This window comes from Tachysurus vachellii, chromosome 5 (assembly GCF_030014155.1).
Source record: "Tachysurus vachellii isolate PV-2020 chromosome 5, HZAU_Pvac_v1, whole genome shotgun sequence".
In the NCBI taxonomy this organism is placed as follows: domain Eukaryota; kingdom Metazoa; phylum Chordata; class Actinopteri; order Siluriformes; family Bagridae; genus Tachysurus; species Tachysurus vachellii.
Window position 1 is genome coordinate 6,897,299 of NC_083464.1, and position 14,659 is coordinate 6,911,957.

The 14,659-nt window shown below is 42.3% G+C and overlaps 1 protein-coding gene across 1 annotated transcript in view; it reads left to right on the forward strand.

The window, feature by feature from the left end:
- The window catches only part of sugct (succinyl-CoA:glutarate-CoA transferase), a 124,295-nt gene that overhangs the window by 94,615 nt on the left and 15,021 nt on the right, over window positions 1–14,659 (forward strand). Inside the window, exon 13 of the mRNA XM_060869597.1 lies at window positions 4,964–5,027. Within this exon, the coding sequence (XP_060725580.1) occupies window positions 4,964–5,027 (64 nt within the window). The remainder of the gene's footprint in view (window positions 1–4,963; window positions 5,028–14,659) is intronic.

Consider the following 14,659-nt stretch of genomic DNA (forward strand, 5'->3'; position numbering starts at 1 on the left):
CAGATTTTCCACACCACATCCTACACATTAAAAGTCATACTTTTGATCTGAAGTTTGGTTTTTTAGGCCCCGTTAGCTTATGAGTCACACGGTCGTCTGGCTTTCATTATCCTGTCACACTTACAGTATTTTTTCCATCTTCAACTGCACATGTACCTCTACGCTGCCTGTGCACATGTCATGATATTCATGGCAAGTGTTGGCTTACTGTCTGACAGATGCCTCGTAAACACGCCATACTGCCATGTCGAGTACGGAGTTGCTTTTGGGTTGTAACGCATAAATCACGATGCGAGCTATGGCTAATTATGTGATAAACTGCTGCTGAAATGTACAACCTGAGTGACCGTGATTAGCACCGCGTAATCCTTGTATGCATCCTGACATCATGCAACCTAACAGTTCCTTGTAATCGATCCAGTCTGCAGCATATGAGAGTTTTAACGGCGTTAACGTTTACGATTAAAATTTTTATATAAAAAAAAAATAAAAACGTAACATGATAAAATTGCACGCACAAAAAATACCACACGTATGAACTTTAAATTAAAGCCATCGATCAGTATGAAGGGCTTGTTAATTTCCCCCACCCTCTCGTTTCAACCTACGCAGCCGCAGCACTTGCCAGCTACTGTGAATTGGTACAGGGAGGGGAAAAGGCATGAGGGTGGATCTCGATTGAAGGATGGAAGAAGGCCTCGGAGGAAGCTATTAAAAAGTGCAAGAAACACAAATAAACATGGCTTTTACTGCACGCAGACGCTGAGGCCCGGAGTCTGGTTTTTCAAGCTGTACAGCAAGAAACATGTGGCCAGGCTGTTGATGTGCCAGTCGCTCGCTGGCACTTTAGGGGGGTTTATTGCTCTCCAGAACAAGAGGTTTACACACAGTCACAGGCTCCAGGCTCCGAATTCGCTATCCACATGCCTAACTAAAATTTTATTCAACTCACTTCAGGGTCCTTATAATTCCACTTAATTATCAAATTCTCTTTACAAGAAAAGTCAGGCGCTGCTGTTAAATTTGATCACTGGGATCATTTCCTCATTCGTTTTCATTATAGTGTACTTCTATTAAGGTTTATGCAAGTTGTTTAAGCAATATAGCACGAGTAAGAGAGGGGTTACGCTGCCAGGCTGATATTCAGCATAAACACACTATTCCGAGTGTAATATAGCTTTTATAACGCAGATTTGATCTAAAAGAAATGACCATCGTTTCAGATAAAATATGGACAAATGATGTGTGCTTATTTATGTTCCTCCGATTGAGCTTTCATTTCATATGTTAGGTCAGAAGTTATATTCATGAAAATGTATTGTTTGCTGCTACAGTAGAGCAAAATATTATTATTATTTTTTTTATTCACATATTTCAACTTTTTAGTAAGCTGGGGTCAGAGCACAGGGTTAAGGGCTTTAATCAAGGGCTCAACAGCAGTGATACTGGGGTTGAACCCTCTAAACTTCTGAACTTCTGATCAGCAACCCACAGCTTTTTCTCGAGCCACTGTGAGAATTTGCCAGAGAATTTGGGACTCTGGTGGCAATGTGGTTATCCTCAAGATAAACCCTATTGGAATACCCTTCAGCCAATCAGATCAGTGGACTGCAACTAACTGTTGTATAAAGACATACGGGGGGGGGTAGTTGTGGCCTAATGGTTAGAGAGTCTGACTCCTAAGGGTCGCCCACGACTGAGGTGCCCTTGCACCGAACCTCCCTGGGTGCCGCAGCATAAATGGCTGCCCACTGCTCCGGGTGTGTGTTCACGGTGTGTGTGTGTGTGTTCACTGCTGTGTGTGTGCACTTTGGATGGGTTAAATGCAGAGAACAAATTCTGAGTATGGGTCTCGGTACTTAGCCGTACGTCACTTTCACTTTTCACCTTCACATACTAAGATATATTAATTCTGCTTCAGAAGGCAGCTTATTCTTTTTAATTTCACTGATATCCTAGAAACATTGGGTGCGAGACTGGGACACATCCTCGATTCAGTGCCAGCTTTATCTTACCTCAACCCTACACAAATACAGCCTCTGCTTCCTTCTGCCTTCTAAATGTCTATTTCAGTTGTTGTCCTTTAACCTAATGCATAGGAACAAATCTCCGTCTATAGACAGGCTGACCCAATAATTTAGAAACATAGACGCATCACTTCCTCAGCCAACTCTTAATAGATTCTCCAGCACCTGTGATGGAGCGAACGAGGGGACACGTAGCCGGTCACATCCACTCCTTGTCGGGGTGTTTTTACGGACTTGACCTCTGGATGTGCTTTCCACCATTTGTCTTGAGTGCACTTTGCATGAATAATTCCCATCTCGGATCAACGTCCGGTTACTCTTCCGTCAGTATTTTCTCTCTGCCGTACATGTCATTCACTAATAACGAATGATTATATCACGACCCAAATATATTTTTATTATAGAATTTATTCAGTTGTCATATACACATACGTTCGTCATGCTTACAGCATATCATCGCAAATAAATATGCAGTTCAGGGACGCAGTGAACTTGTCTAAATTCTAAAACATCACCTCGGCGTTGTTTATGAGCAGACGTACTCAGAAGTGTTTAAGTGCTGTAGCATATGTTTAATAAAGTCTCGCTGAAAGCCTGAGAGTTTTGTCATGTCTGTCAGATGTTCTCTCAGAGTGAATTTGTGGCTCACTACCTCCCCACCCAGGAGCTTTGAAAGCCTCTATGTTTTTCTTCCCTGAAGGACACAAACGTTCATTAGCTCGGTCACAACCGTGTCTCCTGTTGCAAAAACAAATTGTTACGTCAAGCCTTCACTCTTTGTTTCCACGTTCGTCCTTTAGTTTTATGTCAATCTTGGGAAGGATTGTCTGGGAAAACCAGCCTTAAAGTTTGTATAGTGTGGAAAATAAAACACATCCACGATTCGCACTGTTTACTGGAGAAAAAAAACATTCAGTGGGCAGTTCTTCAGGAATGTCTGGCTTGAATCCCAATGAACTGGTCAAGCTTAATTATTCTGTTAGACCAATGCATCATGTGTCAGTCTTCTTTCCCCAGTCTTGGTGGTTTTAGACTGTGTGATTGTATCAGGATATTATTTCTAACTCAATAAAATATTACCCGAGTTATATAAAAGATGTGAGAATGTTGTGTGAAAAAATACATAGTGAAGATAAATAGTACATACAAACTATAGAATTAAGGTTGGAATTTTCTTAAATCACATTAATCAGAAACATTCAAGTGAACTTGTGGTAATAAGTACGTTGTTGGTGCGCTTATCCCTTATCCAGAGCGACTTACATTTATCTCACTTATACAGATGAACAATTGTGGGTTAAGGGCCTTGATCAGGGGCCAAAAGGTGACAGCTTGTTGGCCCTGGGATTTGAACTCACACCCTTCCGATCAGTAGACCAACACCTAGTGGGTACAGTACCATTGTATTTGCAGCAGTCTTGTAGGTTTTGCGTAATCCTATGACGGCCTCGTATTCAAGACTTCTGCTAATAGTAAATCACAACTATACAATTAATTTAAGTCAAGAAAGTCATGCACCATTAAAGGAAAAACAAAATGATAAGAAAGGATACCTCATTTTGGTCAAATGAAAGTACCTCATTCTTCCTCATTCCTTACTCATGTTACATGTCTAGACATCCAGTGAGTTACTTCTGGTCTCGATACTGTGTGAGCACAAAACTAGCATATGTTTCTCTTCAGCATTTCTTTTTGCTCGTGTAAAACTATAAGAAACATCGTGGATCAGTAAGTAAGGGGGGGTGAAAGGTGGCGTTCTCTAGATTTCCATGTCTCCTTTAAATAGCTGCCTCGCTGATGTGCACATATAGCTCTGACGGAACTAATGATTTGTGACAGATGAATGAGTAATAGAAGTAGAAGGGCAGGAAAGGAAAACCATCATCCTCTTAAACAAAATTCAGGTGTACTGTACCTTCATCGTATTTCTAACGATTCTTAGCTAAAAGATTTTTTTTTTTAAGAGCAGATTATATCGTCATGTTTGTGGCTTAGTTCCCAGTTTTTCTATGTTTCCATCTGATCCGTGGAGGATTTGATAATCGGTTCTTTTAGACTAAGAGCGAGTGAACAAATCATAAATCTATTACCGAGTGAAATCCTCAGTGTTCTGTCTAAGCATGTTAACAAGGGAAGCGAATGAGTATACGAATTCCCAAGAGTTGACAACTGCATAGCAATAGTCTTTATCCTCTCCTGATAATGCATCATGTTGTATTGGTGACAACCTTGGAAAAAGTCAGAACATCCATGCTGACCATGTTGGAAGCGGCTTGCAGAAGGTGTAGAGGATATTCAAGTCTGGTTAGAGTTTTTTTTTTCCCTCTTTTTTCCCCTGCAAACCTCTGGCTCAGGTTCTTGGACCTACAGTACACAGTCTGCTTGTCCCTGGTGTCAGATGTTTCCACGTTTGCTAAGAAAACCCCCTATAATGTTAAATGTTATGGCTCTTGAGGATTAAAGTAATTGGGAAAAGGGGTAAAACCTGCTTAATGGTAGAATGGCTCAGAAGAAGGTATCTATACTGTATAAATAGTGCTGAAATTGACTAGTTGACAGTTTCCTCTTCTTTCATTTGAAGTGACGTGTATGTATTTCTCACTTTGGTTTCTTATAGAAACATTTCTTCAAATTTCACAAGGTCAGGGCAACTTGTACAGACATGAGGGTTTTTTAAGGACTTGTAAATGTGGTACAGAATGTTACCCCTCACAAGCTCTGATGCTGGGGGGAAAAAGACGTCATTATTTGTGTCACTTTGACCCTGTTATCTTAGAGCTAGATTCACACTAAGGTCTGATTTTTTTTTAAGAGGTGTATTAGATCTGTTGCTTTCTGCAGAGTCATCAGTGTTTATTGTAAAATAGGAAGTTATATTCATATTGAATTGTATGGTAATGTTTGTTGTTGTTTTTTTTTTTGTTTGTATTTCACAGGTTGTTCATAATGGACTGATTTTTGAGATGGACCACCCAACTTCAGGAAAGATTGCAGTGCCAGGTTTGTCAAATCTTTAACTCAAATACTGTATAAACATAAAGAAATGCATTTTGGTGAAATGTTTATGGTTCAACATTGTATCACTGAAGAATTTGACTATGACCACCTACTTCAGCCCCTTCTCCAATTACCACCCCACCCCTGAGTGCGTTTAAGGTTGCCGACCCCTGGTTTAAGGGATGTACTGGGTCAATGATGACAGTTCAGTGTGGCACTATTACAAGGAACTGATGAAAGTGAAATCGATGCAGTCTGGAATAACATTCACTTCACTTTACATTAAAAACAGCTTAAAAATCTTAAGCAACACCTGCTGTTGTGGGAAGGTATAGCTTTACGTTGAAGGTATAGCTTTTCATTGAAGGTATAGCTTTACGTTGAAGGTATAGCTTTTCGTTGAAGGTATAGCTTTTCGTTGAAGGTATATCTTTTCAGTGTAGCACGTTTTCTTCAACACAAATGAAATGCAGTACTATCTGTGATTGCTTTTCTGTTTAGCATGAAAGCTTATCAATAAAAGAGTATGATATAGATGTTAACCCTTAACGAAGCATTGTGTGATGTCATGGTGTTTAGACTTTCTTTGCTATCTTCTTAGGGCTAGCTTGAAAATGCCAGAATTTAAAAAAAAAAAAATGCACAATATGGTAAAACAACTGTAGTTTTTAGTTTAGATAATGGACTGGATTATTGTCACATCTTTAGATGTGTTTGAACTTTCGAGAAACTATAACTACACAATACTTTTTCATTACATTTCAACCACAACAATGTATTCTGTAGAAAATACTGTAAGCCAAGTATTTCAATGGAAAAATCATTTCAGCATGCAGCAAATACAGTCAAGGTTGAAATTGGTGTTTTTTTTGATCCCTGGGGTACAAGGTTGGGCCTCAAGCCACAGCATTGACAAGCTGCCACTGTTGGGCCCTTGAGCAAGGTCCTTACCCATCTCTGCCCTAGATGTACTGACTGACCCCAGCGTTTAACAAGATGGTTTATGTTAAAACTTTCACTGTGCTATAATGTGACAAATATAGGCTACTGCAAATATAATAAAATTACCAGTTATGAGAGAAGCCGAGTTTTATGCTTCAAATCAGCTCTTGCCGTTTTTCTTGACTTAAAACACATGAAACATGAAGATTTCTGACTTGTGACTAGACATAAGCATTATGGAAACATTTTGCCATTTTTTACTGTCTGTTAATAAACAGGGTTATTACATTTGACTAAATAGTGGCACTCAGTATGGCCAACTCCACTTAACTAGTACCTGGTGTATGGAAAAGTCCTTACTGTAAATCATGAACTTAAAAAGGTTCCTGTAACTGAGGTTCAGGAGCCAAAAACAGCCCTGGATCTTCCAGTGGAAAGTCCTTCACTGTGTTCCTAAAAGTATCCTTGAATTGAATCCTTGAGTTTATTATTAAAGACTTTGGGTTTTACTTCATTTTGGTTGGTCAGTAACTGTTCATAAATGGATGTTCTGTTTCTTCTCCATCTTTGGGAGGCTGAAATATTTCAATTCTCTTAAGAAACAACTTTGTCACTTGGTATCACCTCACAGTCAGCCATGTCCCTGACAACTTCTCACTTCAAAGCTTGTTTAGTTGCCATCGAATGTGTTATGTCTTTCATGTCTTGAACAAAAGAACCTTATTTTTGTTTTCTTGAAAGTGAACTGGTTTTTCATGTAGCACAGAAGTCAACCACAGGTTCTCAGATTCGGCGGTCCCAGCGAGACGGTTATACGAGCTTACCCGTTTCATTTCCAATCACTCACATATGCAAAGCATACTTTTATTGCTCTCCAGATAGACTGTATGGTTTTCTCAGCACGTATATATATCCGATAGCTTTCCTTTCCTGACCATAAAAGCGACATTCGGTAAGTTTAAAGACGAATCCCAGGTACTGGTGTAAAGTTTATAAAGAAATCGGTGTTAGTAGTTTTATGAATGAAACAGAAAAGAAAGGAGAGGATGTGCTCGGAAGTAGGCCGAACTTTTTTCGAACGCAAGCCTTAACTGCAGAGCACTACTCCTCCTGCAGTCCTTCTTTTGTCTATAAGATCTTCATCGTGATACCATCATAGACTGTGCATGATGGGTTGCATCAAATCCAGGTTAGCAATTTGGTGGAGGTTTTGTGCCTTCTAAACACACAAACAAGGCCTGCTGCGTACGTAGATTCTACGGGTCAAACCGTGCTAATGGGCCGTGCTTAATGTGTTCAGTGAATATACAAAAAACATTCTGTAGCCAGTTGCTTCAGTCGGTGCCCTACTACCCACTGGCCATTTCGGTTCAACTAAATGCTCACGGAAGCATTGCATTTATTTCCTGTGTAGGTTTAATTCTGCTAATTTTCATAGTCTTCAAATTAGAAGCATTTCAGGCTGTTTAGTGAAAAGTTTCCGACAAATACCGAAAGCTCAGAAAGCAAAGGCTGTGTGTCAAATCCCCCGAGTGGTATCCTGGACAATCATTTGGGCTCTTTGATGTCACTGATTCTGCTGTTTGACATTCTGTCCGTGTGCACTTTGTTGACGCTAACACAAAGCACAAGGCAAAAAAACCACAACAAACACCTTTTTCCATCCCAGAGGCCTTGACCCATCAACTCGATAACATGTACATCACACACTAGCACACACCCCGAGCCTCTAATCTTCTACCGTTATTTGCACATGCCCAAACAGTCAATCAGGCTCCTTTTTTTTTTTCTTCATCAGGCCGTAAACCTAAAAGATGTTAGTGTTTGATGCCATTGTGAACATTGACTGTGCTGTTGCTTATTGTTTTCAGACATATACCAGAACAACTCTTAAGATGACGTCTCTGTTTACTTGTAAGCTCGTGCAAAGTGATCGTTTTGCCACTTCGTCTGTTTCTTTCATGAAGACCACAGTTTCAACGGTGTCCATTCTTTCTTAGTGGAAGAACTTACAGCCCCAAAGAACACCTTCACCTTCACCGTCACAGGAAGAGGCAACAAGAAACAAAAGCGCAATTATGAGCATTACTGTATTACAGAGGCAGCAGTTTGTACTGTAAAAAGATCAAAACACTGCTAGACAGCAAACCATCAGATTACACAAACCCTTGAACTGGTTTTCTTCAGCTTCTCATTCATTTAAAACAAATTAGTAATTATATTAGGCAAGTAATCAAACCCTGGGGGTTGTGCAGTTATATATATATAAATAAAAAGATAATCAAGGTCAACTCAAGTGAAGTTACTGTTACCCTGAAGTTGATTACATTTTTCCTACATGCACTTTAGAGGTGTTTTTGTGCCATTGATTATGGAATGCTGCCGCTTTAGTGAGCGTGCAAAACAGCTCATTGTGAGGCATTTCCCAAAATAAACCCCTTTATTTAAACAAAAGAGCCTTGGCAGAAGCACCTTGTTAGCTGGGTTTCCGGGCACTGTGAAGCCTGCCCATTAACTTGAGCTCCAAAATCTGAAGTTCTATGGCTACAGTGATGGGAATGTTTGTGTGCCATGATATTTTTACAGTTGCGTAAAATAGAGACGTGCTGTGGCTCATTTTCTTTATTCTCTCAATCTTTTTTTTTTTAATTACATTCTTCCTAATTAGTCCCGAAATAATGCTACGAATCCTCTCTTGAGAACGTTTCGGTTGAACCTGAATTAGCGCTTCTGCTTTTGAGGGTTTAAAACGAAAAGGAAAAAAAAAGAAAGGATATTTCAGACGCAAGCCACGTTTGAGAATGCGATCCCTCCTCTTTAAGTTGATGAATACGTTTTTTTGGGTTTTTTTTATTTATTTTTTTTTATTTATTTATTTTACATGCATTCATACCACTAAACTATTCAGCCGAAATTTGTTCTCTTTGTTGAGCGATTTCTCTGCTTTAACCATCAGGATTGATGTGTTCTATAGTAATGAAGTTTTTCCTATTCAGCTAGAACATCCTGTGCTGGGCCACAAATTCTCCAGGAACTCTCACATGCTTGTGCACAGGTTATACTTATCCCTCTGTCAGGATTAATGGCATGTTAGTGATTTGTAAGCCCTGAATTTAGATTCTACTGTTTTGTATGAAAATACAGTGCACTTTGTAAATCTGTCACTACTTTTAAATAAGGTTGAAGTGCCATTCAGTTAAAAAAAAACTATTCTCACTCACTCATTCATCTTCTACCGCTTATCCGAACTACCTCGGGTCACGGGGAGCCTGTGCCTATCTCAGGCCTCATCGGGCATCAAGGCAGGATACACCCTGGACGGAGTGCCAACCCATCGCAGGGCACACACACACACACACACACACACTCTCATTCACTCACGCAATCAAGAAACTATTATTATTATTATTATTATTATTATTATTATTATTATTATATTTTAATGGTGCATAAATGTGTGCTAAGTTCCAAATTCCACCACCTTCTGCACCAATTTTAATAGATGGATTAATTTACATTCAGGAACAGCAGATCTTTTCAAAATTCAGGAGCTCACGGATAGATGGAAACCCTGACCAAGTTGAGGAAAATAAACTGGAGCACGAAGCCACCATAAAGCTCACCTGGTACTACATGGCTGCCATCTTACAATGGAAATAAAACTTTGCACACTGTGGTTTCTCCTTAAGATGGCAAGGCAAAACGTTCAGCACCGGTGTGTTACGATCACAAATGCAATGGGCTTCATGAAAAACTCGAGTTTCGTTACGGCTTTCACACTCAAAATAGTTCACGATGAGTGATGACTTCAAAAGTGAAGAGTTTAACATTCGTTCTGGGTTTAACATTCTTTCATACTTTACCTGTGGTTAACAATTTAATCCTGGCTCTTCATAATCTGGTGTTTCACAGTATACATTCCTAAACCCTGGCTTAACCTTCTTATTTGGATGTTTGCCCCACCAACATGTTGTTGTAGTTGTTGTTTTTTCGGCTGCTCCTTGTTCGAGGTTGCCACAGAAGATCATCTTGTCCGCATATTTAATTCGGCACAGTTTTTTCACCAGATAATCTTTCTGTTGCGTCATCAACACCTTTTAAGATTTTGGGTCGAAGATAAAAAAAAAAAAAAAAAAAAAAAAACACAGCTCTGCCATTCAGAACACGAGCAGACGTTTATCTTTCACAGCTTTCAAAACTTTTTTGGCCTTTTTAAATGTATTGCTTAGATGGCCAGGAGTTTCTTAATAGCCAGCTTCCAGATTTCAAAATTTTCAGTCAGTTCCTGAAATATTCTGTTCTTTCTGTCTGTGCCGTCCAGCCTGTTCTGAACAGACTTTTCTGACCATAACGTCGTTCCAGTTGATATTTTGATGTTTTTTTTTTCCCCCTCATCCTCAAATACTGCATTAATACTAAAGGGTCGGGTTCCGATTTGGTGTCTGTTGCTAAGCATCTAGTCGTCGCACTTTAGCACTGCACACTACTGTTACGGTGCAGGACAAAGGCGAGTGAGGATCCAAATGCAGTTTAGAGTTTAATAGTCCAAAACACAAGAAACAGATGAACAGACAGGCAGACAGAACAAGGCAGCAAACAGGGCTAACAGGACACAGGAACAGGCACACCAACATCCAACATCAGACAACGACCAACACCAGGGAAGTGAACAAACAGAGTATATATAGCTGACAGGAACCAATGACAAAGCAGAGACAATCAAAGACAAAGACAACACACCTGAGGAGATGAATGAGTACAATTAATGTCCATGGAAACCAAATAGTGGGCGGAGCAAACAATTAGCCACAGGGAAAGACAGCAGACAGAAACAGGACAGAAACACAGACAGACTCATTACAGAGCCCCCCCCCTAGGAGTGGATTCCAGACACTCCAACGCAGAACCGGGGGGCGGCGGAGCGGAGGCGGAACAGGGGGCGGGAAGGCGGGCCAGGTCCATGTGGCGGTAGAGGGCAGGGCAGAGCCGGCGAAGCTGGAGGCCAGGGCGGAGCCGGCGAAGCAGGAGGCCAGGGCGGAGCCGGCGAAGCAGGAGGCCAGGGCGGAGCCGGCGAAGCAGGAGGCCGGGGCGGAGCCGGCGAAGCAGGAGGCCAGGGCGGAGCCGGCGAAGCAGGAGGCCAGGGCGGAGCCGGCAGAGCAGGAGGCCAGGGCGAAGCCGGCAGAGCAGGAGGCCAGGGCGGAGCCGGCAGAGCAGGAGGCCAGGGCGGAGCCGGCAGAGCAGGAGGCCAGGGCGGAGCCGGCAGAGCAGGAGGCCAGGGCGGAGCCGGAAACCAGGGTGGCGCCGCAGGCAGAGTCAGCGACCAGAGCAGGACCGGAGGCCAGGGTGGCGCCGCAGGCAGAGTCAGCGACCAGAGCAGGACCGGAGACCAGGGTGGCGCCGCAGGCAGAGTCAGCGACCAGAGCAGGACCGGAGGCCAGGGTGGCGCTGCAGGTCGGGCCAGAGACCATAACGGCGTTGGCGGCCAGGGTGGTGCTGGAGGCGCTTTGAACCTGTAAAGATGGACAGGAAAGGGAGAGACTGACAGAGACAGGGAGACAAAGCTGGGGACCACTTGTTCCGTCGACCCGGTCGGTTCGGCTGGTTCTGTCGACCTGGTAGACCCGGCTGGTTCTGTTGACCCGGTCGGTTCCATTGACCCGGTCGGTCCGGCTGGCTCGGTTGACCCAGTCGGTCCCATCGACCCGGTCGGTTCGGCTGGTTCTGTCGACCTGGTTGGTTCCGTCGACCCGGTCGGCCCGGTCGGATCCCGTATTTCAGCGGGTTCAGCAGGTTCGGGCGTTTCAGCAGGTTCGGGCGCTTCGGCGGGTTCGGGCGCTTCGGCGGGTTCGGGCGCTTCGGCGGGTTCGTGTGCTTCAGCGGGTTCAAGTGCTTCAGCAGGTTCGGGCGTTTCAGCAGGTTCAGGCGTTTCAGCAGGTTCGGGAACCTCAACAGGTTCATGTGCTTCAGCAAGCTCGGGCGTTTCAGCAGGTTCGGGCGTTTCGGCGGGTTCGGGCGCTTTGGCGGGTTCATGTGCTTCAGCGGGTTCAAGTGCTTCAGCGGGTTCGGGCGTTTCAGCAGGATCAGGCGTTTCAGCAGGTTCGGGAACCTCAACAGGTTCATGTGCTTCAGCAAGCTCGGGCGTTTCAGGTGCCTTCGGTGCTCCAGCCGGTGCCGTAGGGATGCCGGCCGCCCGGACCGACGCCATCGGGGTGTCCGCCAGCTTGGCGATCAGCCGGTTCCCCCGGGCCTCGCCTGAGCTTTCCGGTCTGGCACCCATGTGGACGGGTTCGGTCACTGGTGTGCACAGGTCTGGGTCGGACCGAGGTACTGTAGGGGCCTCGGGCGTCCGTGGCTGGACTGGTTCCGCAGCCCACGGACCCCGATGCCTACTGCCCCCCCCCAAAAAATATTTAGGGCCGGTGTCCGACTCTGTCCTGTGCACGGTTAGACTACACTATGTTTACCACTGTACACGTTTGGCACAGCAATTCAATTCAATTCAATTCAGGTTTATTTGTATAGCGTTTTTTACAATGGACATTGTCTCAAAGCAGCTTTACAGAACATAAACATAGAACAGAAGATAAGCATAAGGAATAATATAAAGAATTAATATAATAAAAAATTCAAGATTATTATTAGATATATTTAGTTCACAATGTGTATGTATTTATCCCCAATGAGCAAGTCTAAGGTCACTCAGGCAGCAGTGGCAAGGAAAAACTCCCTTAGATGGTAAAGGAAGAAACCTTGAGAGGAACCAGACTCAATGGGGAACCCATCCTCATATGGGTGACACTGGGGGGGGGACTGTATATAAATATACAGTCAGAGAAATGTTGTATTGGTGTAAGGATCACATGGAGTTCAGATCTCCTCTCAGTATCCCAGAGTCCAACTGGAGCTGGTAGATCTGTAGATGTCTCAGCATTCTCACAGAGTCGGCCTCATCTCAGTGGAGGTCCAACAATGCATGATTACCACAAAAGCTGTCCGAACCCTGCTTTTAGTGTGGTGTTTCGTAACCCTGGTGAAAAGTAGTGATGTGACTAATCAACTAATTATAAATGTAGTTCTATCACGGGTAAAAAAAAAAAAAGGGTTTAGGATTACGATAATCCAGGGTTAAGCACAGTATGAAAAGCCCTACTGTAAATATGCGTGTTGGTCTGTATTCTTAGCAATTTATTACATGATATAGTTGCTAGCTTCTTAGCCTAGTCACTTTCCAGGCAGCCAAATCATGACTGAGCATTACACCAGAGCTTTTACTTGCAGTAGATTATTAAATTTTCCAATCTGGAGTATTTGGTCATTCATGAGGTTACAAACAGGTTCATTGAGCATTAGGTCATCCACACTGATCCTCATTTTCTTAATTCCCAACATGTTTAGACATCCTGCTCATCACTAGAGCTGTCAAACCAGGTGTTCGCTGCAACATCAGGAAAGTGTCGTCATCCTTAACCCAAATACAGCACAGCATGTCCACTCAGGATGGAGTTCTCGTTACAGCACCGGGGACCAATTAGTGGGTGAAAAGGTTTGATGCAGGGGAAATTTCATTATACAGAGAAAAGCTGTGAGAGGACAGGCTTTTGGGTGGAGGACAACCACATGTGCTGTCCCCTAACATGTTGTCAGGATGTCATGTGAACTGACAAGTGAGTGTTTTTTTTTTTTGTCTTTTTTTTTCCTCTTCAGTCTGGCTCATTCAGGATCTAGAGCGTCACTAGATCGCCCCTCTATCTCAGGTCACATGGGTCTGTTATGGAACAAGTGGGTTGTTGAAAATCGTTAGAGATTCATAAAAAAAAAAAAAAAGACTTCTATTTTCTTTAGTGATGTCCTTTTTAAGTATGTAATACTATTGTACAATCAAGTTATTTTTAAAATGTGGCTTATGATGTAAGGATTAGCTTTTCACTGAGTCAAACATGCTTATGACTACTCGCATGTCGCATAAAATCTCTCCATAAGGCGTGGTTGAATATTCGTCGGATTAATAATGAATTTTGAACTGATTTGTTTCTCTACAGGGTTAAGGTCGCATGTCAGAAATAGTTTTTCGTCTTAAGGTCGATTATGTTTGTCAGAGAGATGTTATTTAAGCCATCGTGTTAAGGAACTTTAGTCCCATTTTCATCGCCATCTATGATTTTTCCATCCTTTCATCCATCTATCTGCCTGTCTGAGATTATCATTACTGCATTATCGCAAGAACAAGTGGTTGAGAGTTTATATCATTTCTATGGAATTATCTTTGTAACCACTAGATGAACAATACATTTTTACAACTGATCCAAACAGTAAAGGTCACAGAGAGTTCAGAGACTCTGAAATAGCTTTTCTTTTCTCTCTCTCAAACTTCATTTGTGTTTTTAAAGTATACCTACATATACCTACCTACCTGTACATACATTTTAAGGACTATTCTGGCATTTAGATTAGTAACAAGAAGGAATAGTTTATAGTTTTATTGGTCACAGAGGTGTCCCTGTAAATGCTGTCGGTGTGAAGTTGGACCTTATTTGAATGCAAAAGGAAGTCTGGATTTTTCTTTTCTTTATTTAATTCATTTTATTTTATTTTATTTTATTTTATTTTATTTTATTTTATTTTATTTTATTTTATGTGGTAGTGGATTTGCAGCCTGTCCAAGGTACACTGGTTTATACGCCTTGCACTTGTTA